A 12,208-nucleotide genomic window follows, 5' to 3' on the forward strand; every position below is an offset into this window, starting at 1 on the left:
AATTATAAATGATATATAATATAAATTTATGTTTCTATATTATGCATAAGAAGTTATATATAAACACAGAAATACCAAAAATATAAAGTTTCACTTAAAAGATTTTCAGTTTCTTTAATCTTCAACATTTCTCTGAGGCTATTTATGCTTTTTGTAGAAAAATACTAAGTTTATTCTCCTCTGACATTTATATTATTACCCAAGCAATATCAGTGTTCATATAAATCATTAATATAATCTTAACCCACATTTTTCACACTTCATAAATAGACATGGTTGTGCTTATATGCATCATTTTAAAGCTGTGATTTACTCTGAGACTTCTACAAATAAACTATGCAGCTACATTTAAAAACTAGAACATGACTTACTATAGTTTCCTTTATTCTAAGATACCCAAATTTTAACACATTCCATCAATTTAAGAACAGCTTCACGAGGGGAAATGTATCCCATTAAATGTTCACATGGACTTTAATATACATCCCTATTCCAAAAGGGTTGAAATAAAAAAAGAGAGACTGTAATTAAAGAAATACATTATTTAGAGAGAGGATACAGCAGAAGAGGTAGACCTCCTAATATGGAGACTGTTTTCCTGGGTTCCATTCTGGGCTCCTCCACTTCCTGGGTGACCTGAGGCATCTTCCTTAGCCTCTCTGCACCTCATTTTGGGAGACACTAAAATCTGTACCTCTGTACCACTCTGTTCCCCTCTTTGGGGAAAAAAGAAGACAGTGAGGGTGACTGCCGCCCAAGGTTGTTAGGGGTACTCCAAACAACCTCAACACCACAAATGTGATACAAGGATTTGTTAAACAAAAACAGTTATCACCAACACCACCAGTGCCCTTATTATAGTCAGAGGCAGATGATTTCTAATTCAACACACTGGTAAAACACGTTAATTCAAGGAACTATTTACTGACGATGGAATGAGTGCTTAATACTATGCTAGATGTTTAGAAGTAAAGGTCAAAAGTAAAACAATTATAGAACCATGGTGGTACTCTCTAGAGACAGAGAAAGGCTTTTAAATCAGAAGGTCTGTGACGACCAGGTGTCAGGACAGCTTCAAGCCTTCTGAAAAAAGATGCAAAAAATATATTAACATGTGCGTTTTTCTGGGGTGCTATCTTTTAATTCTCAAAAAGTCCTGGGATTAAATAAATAAATAAAAGTTAAGAACCATCTGCCTCAGGTAGTAATACCACATTGAAGGATAAACATACCAAAGTTTAATTTTATTAATATATTTGTATATTCTTGATGCTTTTTATTCAATTGTAAATGGATTCGGTTACTTTGACAGGAATCCATACTTCTTGCTTCCTGAAGTTTCTTAAACAGCAAACAAGATGCCGTAAGGACCCCAAATCCTGGGTTAGAGGAAACTCCTCCTTTTTTAGCTCATCTTCTAGACACGCCAGAAAAGGAACCTGCTTGCTTTATAAATTTCCAAGTGCATTTGTACAGGGAAGCTAGTCGGCTTCCAAACCTCCTGGGAAAACAATGGCTTCCAGGATGAGTCAAGTGGAGCCTTCCTTCCGGTACAATGGCTGCTATTGCTGGAAGATGAGGGACAGTTGCTGCCCAAGCCATTGTCAACCTTGTGAGTAATTAAAGACTGATCCTCGAAGCCATTACTGAAGACACCGGAAAGAAAATGAACTATGTTTTGCACTTACTTGAAATGTCTTGTACATTCACTCTTTCAATATACCACAGGCTATGAGTATGTCAAAGTCTCAGATACCACAGTATTGAGGAAAGGCCATAGATTTTGGAATCAGGCAGTCCTGGGTTCCAGTCTGCTTCTACTACTTTCTATCTGGGTGACCATGGGAAAGTTACTTAACCTCTCTAGACCCTAGTTTCCTCAGAGGTGAAATTGCATCCAGTCTTTAGGGGACTATTGACGTGCTAATCCGACAAAAAAAATGCCAGTATCCACAGTCGTGTCTGCAGACCATCCCTTTCCCACATCCATTTATGAATTATTTATCACAATAATAATTGACCACAAAAAATTGTCACTGATCTTAACTATTTTGCCTTCACAAGCAATTTTCTAACTTCTCACAAACTACTTCTAGATCACACAGCATTACTGGGATTATCAGTATTCCTAACAAAGGTTGTTACGCAACATTGAGGCAAACAAAAATCACAAGTACTCAAAGTCATCACCAGTGACTTATCTCCCACCTCTACAACTATTTTCAGCTATGCAAGCTGCCAATTGCTCCCAAGTCAATTTAAGAAACAGTGCAAATGTGAAACTGAGAATATTATGTTATGGTACCAGTATTTATATAACATCTAAGAAAGTCACTGTATGTTAGGATATTATGTTTTTTAAAAACATGGAACCTGACATTGCATACGAATGCAAAGTTTTTTTGTTACTAGATTCCTATAAATAGGTCTATAAATGTATATTTGCCTAGAATAAGCACCCAGCTGGGGAAGGAAAAATTTAAGCTCCAATGTACCCCAAAGTCTCCATACACTGTCTCTCTTCTCAGAAAAACTTGCCCCATGATGTATGTCATTCTAAAGGAAGAATGGAGGCTTGGAGAACTCCAAGAATAACTCACCAAAAAAAAAAAAGAATAACTCACGCAAGGATGGAAACCCAATTTCTGAAGCCATAGTGCACGCTCTTTTCCTTGGATCTAATTATGCAAACAAAGCCTACACCAGGGGTCAGAGGAGAGAGAAAGAAAGTAAATATGGCATTAACTTGCCATTGAGGTCTTTTACTAGAATTTATGTGAAATTAAAGTAGAATAAATGAATCTATAATTTCTTTTCTCTCTTGTCAAATATTTTTCGAGGTAGCACTCATGGAGTTTTACTTTATCTGTAGCCATGGTTAACAAAGGATTATCCTACCAAGGTTTAAGCTGGTACAAAGTCAATGTTTCTCAAGTAAGATCGACATGTGTCCCTCATATTTGATCTGACTCATCTTCCACGGAAGGTGCATGCCTCCCCTCATGGCCCTATCTCTGACAGGCTACCGTAAGCAGGCAAGAAAAAAGTAAGCAAGCGAATTCACAGACTTTTTGTATTGGCCTTGACTGAGGTGGGCCTGGGTTGTTTTTGCTTATGATACCAAGAATGCTACTTTTGGGGCGCCTGAGGGGCTCAGTGGGTTAAAGCCTCTGCCTTCGGCTCAGGTCGTGATCCCAGAGTCCTGGGATCGAGCCCCACATCGGGCTCTGTGCTCTGCAGGGAGCCTGCATCCACCTCTCTCTCTCTGCCTGCCTCTCCGCTTACTTGTGATCTCTGTCAAATAAATAAATAAAATCTTTAAAAAAAAAAAAAGAATGCTACTTTTTTTTTTTAATTTTTTTTAAGATTTTATTTATTTATTTGAGAGAGAGACAGTGAGAGAGAGCATGAGCGAGGAGAAGGCCAGAGAGCAAAGCAGACTCCCCATGGAGCTGGGAGCCTGATGCGGGACTCGATCCCGGGACTCCAGGATCACGCCCTGAGCCGAAGGCAGTCGTCCAACCAACTGAGCCTTTTAGTCAATATTAGTCACTATTCACCCATAACCACGATATTTTCCCCTTCTCCCTGCCTTGCACCCAGTAGGTCTACCACAAGCCTCGGAGTACTCAAATGAAAGAAAGATTAGTGTCTGGCATTATCGACAGCATTCACTAACCACTCTCAGGTAATAGAATGCTCTAAGGTAATAGAATGCTCTTAGGTACTATAAGGCTAATTAGTTTAGACTAAAATAGACCCCCTGTCCTCAGTGCATTTGAGAAAAACCAGAGAGTCAATTCAGAGCAGGGACTACGGAACCAGACTGGCTAGATTCAAAACCCCCTCCGCCTCTGGTTTCTTGGGCAAGTTCCATCTCTGTTACAGTTTCCTCATCTGCAGAATGCAAGTAATAGCATTTAACTCCCAGGCTTGTTGTGAGGGCTAAATGATGTCTGTAGCAGAACACGCGTGGCACACAAGGATTAATTATTGTAAATTCTAAATCTTAAGTGCTATGAGCTGTTAGCCACTGATTTGAATTTAAATACAAAGAATGAATTAAAATTACATGCTTTGCCTGTGAAATATGTTTACAAAATGACTATAAATTGGGTAAACTGGTACAACTTGAAGCAGTATGTATTTCACAATCAATAAGGTCTTAGTTCCAGCAGGGGAGGGTGTCAACTCACCCCTAAAACACTCCAGCTTGGAAAAAGGAAACAGGCTACCTTGTTCATTTTTGAGAGGGAATCATGCGGGTAGAGACTACAAATGAAAAAGAAAGAACCTCATGCAGAGAGCCACTCGCTGTTCTTCCAATTTCTCAAGTTGGAAGGGCACCTGCCATGCCTCAGGGACCCTGCCTGAGCGAGAAGAAATCAGGGGAGAGGAGACTAATCCAAAAGCGGACTGTCACCGTTTGGTGAACAATTTGGCGCAACTGCTGAATCATTCTGTCTGCTGTAAATAAAACAGACTTTGAAGAGAAGAAGAAACTGGTAGAACACTGCAGAAAAGATCACAGCCGCCAAAGCCCAAAATAAGTCAGTCCCAGCAATTTGACAGTATATATAGAAAGAGGGAATGGTAGTTACCAGCTATTTTATTAGAGGGAGAAAATGACAGTCTTAGAAGCAGCCTGATGAGAAGAATTTAAGAAGAAATAAAAAACTTAAGATGGAAGGCCTAAGACCAAGGTAAGAAGTAACGCAACCACCAAGAGGGGCAAAGGCTGGAGTAAAATGAACAGTTTTTAGTAAAAGGGATTAGCGCTCTTTGGGGAAAATGGCTGATTTCAGGGCTGGAGCAGGAAATGGACAAGGTAAGCTTAAAGTATCCTGTGCCAGAAAGCAAGGAGGGTATCAGAGACTACTGGGGTCTTGTAAAAAGTATAGAGTAGATAAGGACAACTTGTTGGTTCAAAAGAATATTGACTGCAATGGACTGAAACACAATTTGAGATCCACAAATTCTTATAATACTTAAAAAAAGAAAACTCACTGATTATCATGGGAGACTGTTAGGGTACCAAATCATTCCTCAGAAAATTGATAAAAGGAAAAAAACTAGGCCCTTCCTTGTTTTTCCTACACAATCTGAATTTCAAGAGACCCAAACAGTTCATGAGGGTAAGTCCTTTACAGATAGAATACCCAAATAATAAATGCAAGAGAAATGATAGATTTCGATCATCACCATTTTGCAATCCCTAATGAAATGGATCTAGGCTACAACCATCTATGGATGTTACAGTCATTAGGTGAAAGGTAGAAAGGTAAGAACCCACTAATCAATCTTAACATCTCAAAAAGAGACACAGGCAGACATCACATGTCTTGTGGTTGTGATACAACAGATTTTAACAGCACCACCTACAAAGTATGCTTGCCTCTGAACCTAAACCTAATCAGGCCTCAATTCTAACTGCCGTATTATAGGAGACATGGGAATGGAGAAACAAGCTAAATGACACAAGTGAGAAATTATTCCAGAAACTGGACCATTCTATCAGACAAATGACCTGTACACTCACTCTTTCTCCATCAAATCAATGGCATGAAAAAAGTAGGTAAGGAGGACTATTATAAGATAATATAGATTTAAAAACCTAACAACCAAGGGCGCCTGGGTAGCTCAGTCAGTTGGGTGGCTCAGTCAGTTAAGCGGCTGCCGTGGGCTCAGGTCATGATCCCAGGGTCCTGGGATCAAGTCCCACATCGGGCTCCCTGCTCAGTGGAGAGCCTGCTTCTCCCTCTCCCTCTGCCTGCTCCTCTGCCTACTTGTGCTCTCTATCTCTCTGTCAAATAAATAAATAAAATCTTTTTTAAAAAGTTTTAATATTAAAAAACAAAAAAACAAAAATAAACCCTAACAACCAAATACAATGTATGGACCTTGTTTCGTTCCTGATTCCGACAAATCATAAGTAAAAAGAGATCTTTGAGAATATGTGAATACGGGAATCATATTAAGAAATCATTGTTAAGGGACACCTGGGTGGCTCAGTCGATTAAGAATCTTCCTTTGGCTCAGGTCATGATCCAGCAGTCCTGGGATTGCGCCCCATGTCTGGGGGGGGGTCCCTGCTCAGCAGGGAGTCTGTTTCCCCCTCTCCCTCTGTCCTGCCCCTGCTCATTTTGTCTCCCTCTCTCAAATAAATAATTGTTACTATTTTTAGGCATGAAAAACATATAGAAGTCATTGAGTTTGGTTTTTGGTTTTGTTTTCAAAGAAAAAAGTCCTTATCAGAGATGTAAACAAACACCTTTATGAGTGAGATAATAGGATATTTAGGATTTTGCCTTAAAATATACCAGCCCCCACCAAAAAAAAGTGGGGAAGAGAAATAATGAAACAAGACTGGCAAAATGTTAGTAAGTGTTGAAGGCTAAGTGTTTATCACACTATTTCTCATAATGTCCATAACACAGCTTTTATTAAAGAATGACTAAAGGGTTTTGGTGGAAATTCAAGCTGTGCTCTATCTTACCACTCTTTTAGGAGGTAGCTAGGGTACTCCCACCAAGTGAAACGTGGTCATTCCCTACTTAGCCCAAAGAGTGCAGTCTTAATCAGTTTGCATTTTGAATTCAGTATGATTAGAAGTGACTACACCAAGGCACACAGGAGTTCTGCAGTATTAACCAAAAGTCAGCTTAATTTTTCCCAGTAACAGACAGCCTACAAGGCACCTGGGTTGGGCAACACATCCTACAAAGAGCTTACTTGATGACAGTAGATGTCTGATTGTCCAGATTTGTGAGAGCCCAAGGCAGCATGGACAAGTGCCACACGTATTCCTAAATTAAATCTTGGTCAATACAGAAATTGCAAACCTTCTTACCAACTTGTGTAATACCTACAGCTGCCCTTTTTTTTTTTCTTTTTAACCAGTGGTAATAAATTTGTGTTTATTTGTTCCCATAATCACTCAGCTATAATCTGGAGGTGCAGGCCATATAATATAAAACTAAAAGTCCACAGAGGGATCTAAGCCATGATTGTTTGCACAAGCACCACTGATCTAATTAAAGGGCTAACCAGGTAACACCAGATGCTCACAGGTCACCAGCTAGTTTGGTACACATTTCACCTATTTTTCTCTTTCCTATGTAACCCTTCTGTTATGGACTGAATGTCTGCGTTCCTTCAAAATTCATATGTTGCAGCTCTACCCTCTACTGTCGTGGTTATCTGGAGAGGGAGCCTTTGGGAGGTACTCAGAGGTAGACTTGGTCATGAGGCTGGGGCTTCCATGATGGAATTAGTGGAGTAACAAGAAAAGGAAGAGAGGGAGATCTCTCTTTCCATCCATGTGCATTGAGGAATGGCCATGCGAGGGTATAGTGAGAAGGCAAGCCAGGAAGAGAGCTCTCATCAGAAACTAAGTCTGCGGCACATTATCTTGGACTGTCAAGCCTCTAGAAGTGTGAGAAAATAAATTTCTATTGTTTAAGCCACCCAGTGTATGGCATTCTGTTACAGCATCCTGAGCAGACTAATACAGGTACATATTCCACCTGTTGTTGTTGTTTTTTAATTTCTTTCAAACGCTTCCTATCTCTGTTAAGGAAGGGTCCAAAATCACAAAGGTGGTTCCAAAGTCAAAGGAAGGGGAAATAGTTGAAAAGTATGGGTTTCCAACATTGGAAAATTTGACAATCTTTCCCCAATAAAAAAAACTGGCCATGTACTTACAAAATATATTTGGAATGTCCCAAAGGAATACAGTATTAGGATCAAAGAAGGGTTAATGAAGTATGTATTATTTGAAGTAACCACATTCAGGATAATTAAGAAGAGCAAATATGTATATTGGCAAGGCACACATTATCATCCCAGGCAGCAAGAAACACAAGCCTTTATGCAGATGAACACACAGATCTATTTATACAGAAACCTTCAGCAATTCCCGTCACAGATTGCCTGGCTGCCCTCATGTCTTCAGTATTCTGTGCCATGAAAAAGTAACTGTCAAGGATAATAGGAACACGATTTGACCTACTTTTCCCCAGATTCTTGCAAAGTCTACAACTCTGGTTCTTGTGTTTATTTAGCTATCACATCTTTGGGACACATCTCACTTTCTTTGCAGACAATCTGTATGCCGCACGTTAAGGTCACTTGTGGGCAATTCCTTAACTCCACTGGTTATGGACTTTAAGAAGTCCTACATCCAGCTAATCCTCGGAATATCCTTCTGAGGCAGATCATGCCCAGTCATCCCTACATTGGAAGGAAGAGGAGAAACACAACCTGGGAAGGCTGAAGACCTATACCAATTCATACCTTTCTTGCCCAAAGGAAGCCACACCAAAACAAATGTTTTTTTCCCAACACTCACGTTTCTACAAGCCTATCTTTGTAAGGGCCACAGTTCCTCCAGTAAGGTCTTCTTTTAAAGCAAGCAACCAAGACTTCAATTTATTACAGCCCCCTCCCCCAAAGTCCATTTTGTTGCAGCTTCTCAGCAAAGCCTGCTTAATGGTGACAAATTCTAAAGAACTTTGTAGAATCTACCAAAGTTTGCCCCAAAGCCCTGGTGGGCAGGAAAATCTGAGGGTCTGGCCCTTGGCCCGAGGCCCCAGTGCAGTCTCCTGCGCGGCCTGTGAAAAGTCCCAGGAGAAAATCAGCAGCCATCCCGCTTCACAAACAAAACATGTCTGACCTGCTCAGGCCATTAAATGCACTTAGAAGCACAACCAGGGACACTCCCTCACCAGGAAATCATATCTGAACACACCATCAGGAAGTCAATATTTAAGATTTGGCGGGGTGGAGGGTGTGCACCCTCCCGCTCAAGGGGGCGTCACCAAGTACCAAGTGCTGGAGACTCCAGAACCTGGAGCTAGAAGCTCGCCCGGGGAACTTCCAACTCCTGTGTCTCCACTTCGTCAGTGGCGGTGGTGGCAGCGGCGGTCAGAACCAGACCCGACGCCCGAAGCTTGCCACGCGGCGTTCCAAACAAGCTCACGCGTCTCACACCTCCTGAAAACTGGGCTCCCGTTTGTGGGGCCTGAGGCTTGCTGCCGAGATAGGGCTGGCCGACAGTTAGGTCCGGGACACCTGCAGCTTCCCCTCTGGGGAGAGGCAAACGGCCATCCTTCCGGGGATGCCCACGGTCCGCCGCTCCAAATCCAGGTGCCCCGGGTTAAGTCAGGGGCATCTGGGGGAAGGGGAAACCGTTGCTCACCAGGGGGGCACCCCCCCGGACCCCGCCTTCCCGGGACCCCGCACGAGGGCGCCCCTTCCGCCACCTCCCCAACTTCCAGGTACCCCCTCTGCGGCCCAGGAGGGTGGGCGCAGGCTCCACGTGCGCGCCGCCCGTGGCCACTCGGGCCGGACGGGTCCGGGCCACTCACCCGGGCCCCGGCGGCGCTCCGCTTCCTCCGCAGCGTGAGCCCGCTCCGCAGCAGCGCCGGCAGGTCCCTCAGCCGCGGCCGTGGCGGCGCCAGCGGCTGTTCGCGCTCCTGCTCCCGGGCACTGGGGCTGCGGCGCAGGGCGCCGTCCGCTGCCGCCACGGCCGCCGCCGCGGCCAGGGCCGGGCTCTCGCACGGCGGCTGCATCTTCACGGAGCCCACGGCCATCCTCATGCCCTGACGGCGGCTGCGGCGCCGGCAGCTCGTCTCCCCCGCGCTCGCCTCCGCGCGCCGTCCGCGCCTTCGCCAGGCAGCGAGAGGGCGCGACTGCGGCTCGGGCGCGGGGCGCGCTGCCAGCCGCTGCCCATTGGCGCGCGCCGCGGCCCCCGGCAGGCTCGGCCCCGCGCACCTCCCCCTCTCCGCCCAGGTGCGCCGGGCCCCGCCCCGCCCCGCCCCGCCCCCTCCGGCGGCTCACCTCTGCCCGCGGCCGGGGGGGCCCCCCTCAGCCACTCCCGGAACCCAAGAGGAAGAGGGTGGGACACCTTGGGCACCCGCTCATCCACAGGTGCGGGATTCCCAGAATCCTCCACCAACCCACTCTACTGCCCATCCCACCCCCACCCCCAATTTCCTTGAGGCTGAAGAGTCTCCTTCACCGCCTTTTACCTAACAGCCTGGGTTGACTTGGACTTCCACCGTGTGAACTGGGAAGTCTGGGGCACTCCTCCCTCTTCCAGTCCCTCCTTGCTTTTTGCACAATCCAGACCCAAACCATAATCGCTATTCCTCAAAAACGGTTTTTGCCCAAGAACTTCAGAAAAGGCTCCGTAGTCTGGTACAGGTCAAACACCGTTGAGATAGACTTGCCTCTCCTCTTTGGCACGTTCATCGCTAAAGAATAAGGGGAGAAAACTTTGGTTGGCTATGATAGGCTTTTGGCAAAGAGATCCAAGTCTGGTGACCTGAAGGTGAATCTCAGTTAACGTGTTGGAACCTGACCTTCCCTGAAAGCCTGATGCATGTGATGAATGTGCTTGGTAAACTGCATAGGCCTACCGTGGTGTGAATCATTGTTTACACCGCTCCAGGAGCTAGGAATAGTGGAGCATCCGGAGTGAAACTATTCCAGCAGGGCCTTACAATCCAGACAACCCCGAATCGTCACATCCCCCCCACAGTCTGTCTTCAACAAGAGCCAGCTAGGGCTTTTACTCTTTACCAGTAGGACACTGGGGCCCCATCTTTGCCCAAGACTTGTTGAAATTGAGTAAGTTTATTCCTGTTTGAAAAAAAAAAAAAGAAAAAAGAATTGACAAGAAAGGATTACAGGTAAGAGCTCTCAGTTGGTTTAACTACTGTGCGCTCAGCCCCTCTCGTTATAGATGCTTGGCCATAATATGGGGAAATAGACCACATTAGGAAAAAAAAAGAAGAACGACCTGTGATCTCTGCCCTCAAAGAACTTAAGACTTTTTTTGCCCAGGAGTAGAAAAACACAATAGAAAAACAAAGATATTGCCTTGTACTCTTAGTAATTGCCAAGTGAGTATGGATAATGAACATTCCAGGCCATAGAAGTGAGAAATGTTTCTGGCCTGGGATGGGCAAAAAAAAAAAAAAAAAAGTCAACAAAGAGAGTTTGAGTTGTGCTGTAAGGTCAAGAGTAGAAGATTGAATCATGCAGAAACTAAGGTGAAGATCCTTTAGGTAAGGAGGAAAAACATGAGAAAAACACCAAGGTGTTAAGACACTGAACCTATTGGGCACTGACTATATCACACTGCTGAGACAAAAGGACAGCACAATGGAGAAGCAGGGAAAAAATACCAGAATGGATGCTGGTCAGACATTGCAGAAGGCCTTAAATCCTGTCACCTTCAGGTATGTGTGTTTACTGGAAAGAGCTCTGCGGTGAACTCCATAGCCCATTCCCGTTTCCAAATACCTATCACATATATTTATTCCAGGCTGAAATTCCCCTTGTGTTATCATGGAAGACTATACCAGTTTATATAACGCTTAAGGTGACCAGTCATTGTTTGGAGCACCCGTACTCCAAACTTCCCCCTGAAATACCAACTAGAGGTCCACTAGACATTTAGTCCTTGTCCAGAAGAGGCCCTCGAAAACACTTTTGGTCAACAGAACTCTGTTATAGCTTGTGCCAGATCACCCCCCCGGTAATTTTGAATCACACTATTAGCCTCCTCTGTTCCAAAATAGAACACCAGTGTTCTGGCATCCCAGTTTCTCAGTCTTCCCATTCTTCCACATAGCTTCTCAGTGTAAGACCAAGGAGTTGAGACTTCAGCCCGTGGATTGTACGGCACTGATCAAGAGTCTAAAACTCAATATCCCTAAGGGCCTTTGGAAAGCTGGCTTGGGTTACGGTGGTAAAGGTTAATTGCCACATAGCCATAGTAGAAGGCAAACAATAGGGAATGTAGAAATGTGTAAATAGAAGAGCTATGCCACTGTTTAGCTCAAATCAAGCCATGTCCCAACCCGGGACCTTTGTACTTGCCATGCCCTCTGTCTGGTATACTCTTCCTCTGCAACATGAAGCAACAGAACTTCCTGCAATGGTGGAAATGGTCTCTATCTGTTTTGTAGCCAGTGGTCACATGTGGCTTCTGAGCACTCGAAATGTAGCTAGTGTGTTTGAAAAACTGAATTTTTAATTTTAATTTGATTTTAATTAATATATATTTAGTTAACCACAGATGGCTCTAGGCTACCCTATTGGAAAGCAAGGTTCTAAAAATCCATGTTTCCCTTCCTGTATATTCCTTTTTTTTTTTTTTTAACTAAAATGCCCCTTTCAGGGAGGCCTTCCACAACCA

The 12,208-nt window shown here is 44.0% G+C and overlaps 1 protein-coding gene across 2 annotated transcripts in view; it reads right to left on the bottom strand.

Moving 5' to 3' along the window:
* Window positions 1-9,599, bottom strand: part of RAPGEF5 (Rap guanine nucleotide exchange factor 5) — a 223,528-nt gene extending 213,929 nt beyond the window's left edge. For both annotated transcript variants that reach the window (XM_044246197.1, XM_044246196.1), the window contains exon 1: window positions 9,369-9,599. In XM_044246197.1, the coding sequence (XP_044102132.1) occupies window positions 9,369-9,599 (231 nt within the window). The remainder of the gene's footprint in view (window positions 1-9,368) is intronic.
* Between the last annotated feature and the right edge of the window lie 2,609 nt (window positions 9,600-12,208).

The sequence above is a fragment of the Neovison vison genome, chromosome 4 (assembly GCF_020171115.1).
Source record: "Neovison vison isolate M4711 chromosome 4, ASM_NN_V1, whole genome shotgun sequence".
NCBI classification, from domain to species: Eukaryota; Metazoa; Chordata; class Mammalia; order Carnivora; family Mustelidae; genus Neogale; species Neogale vison.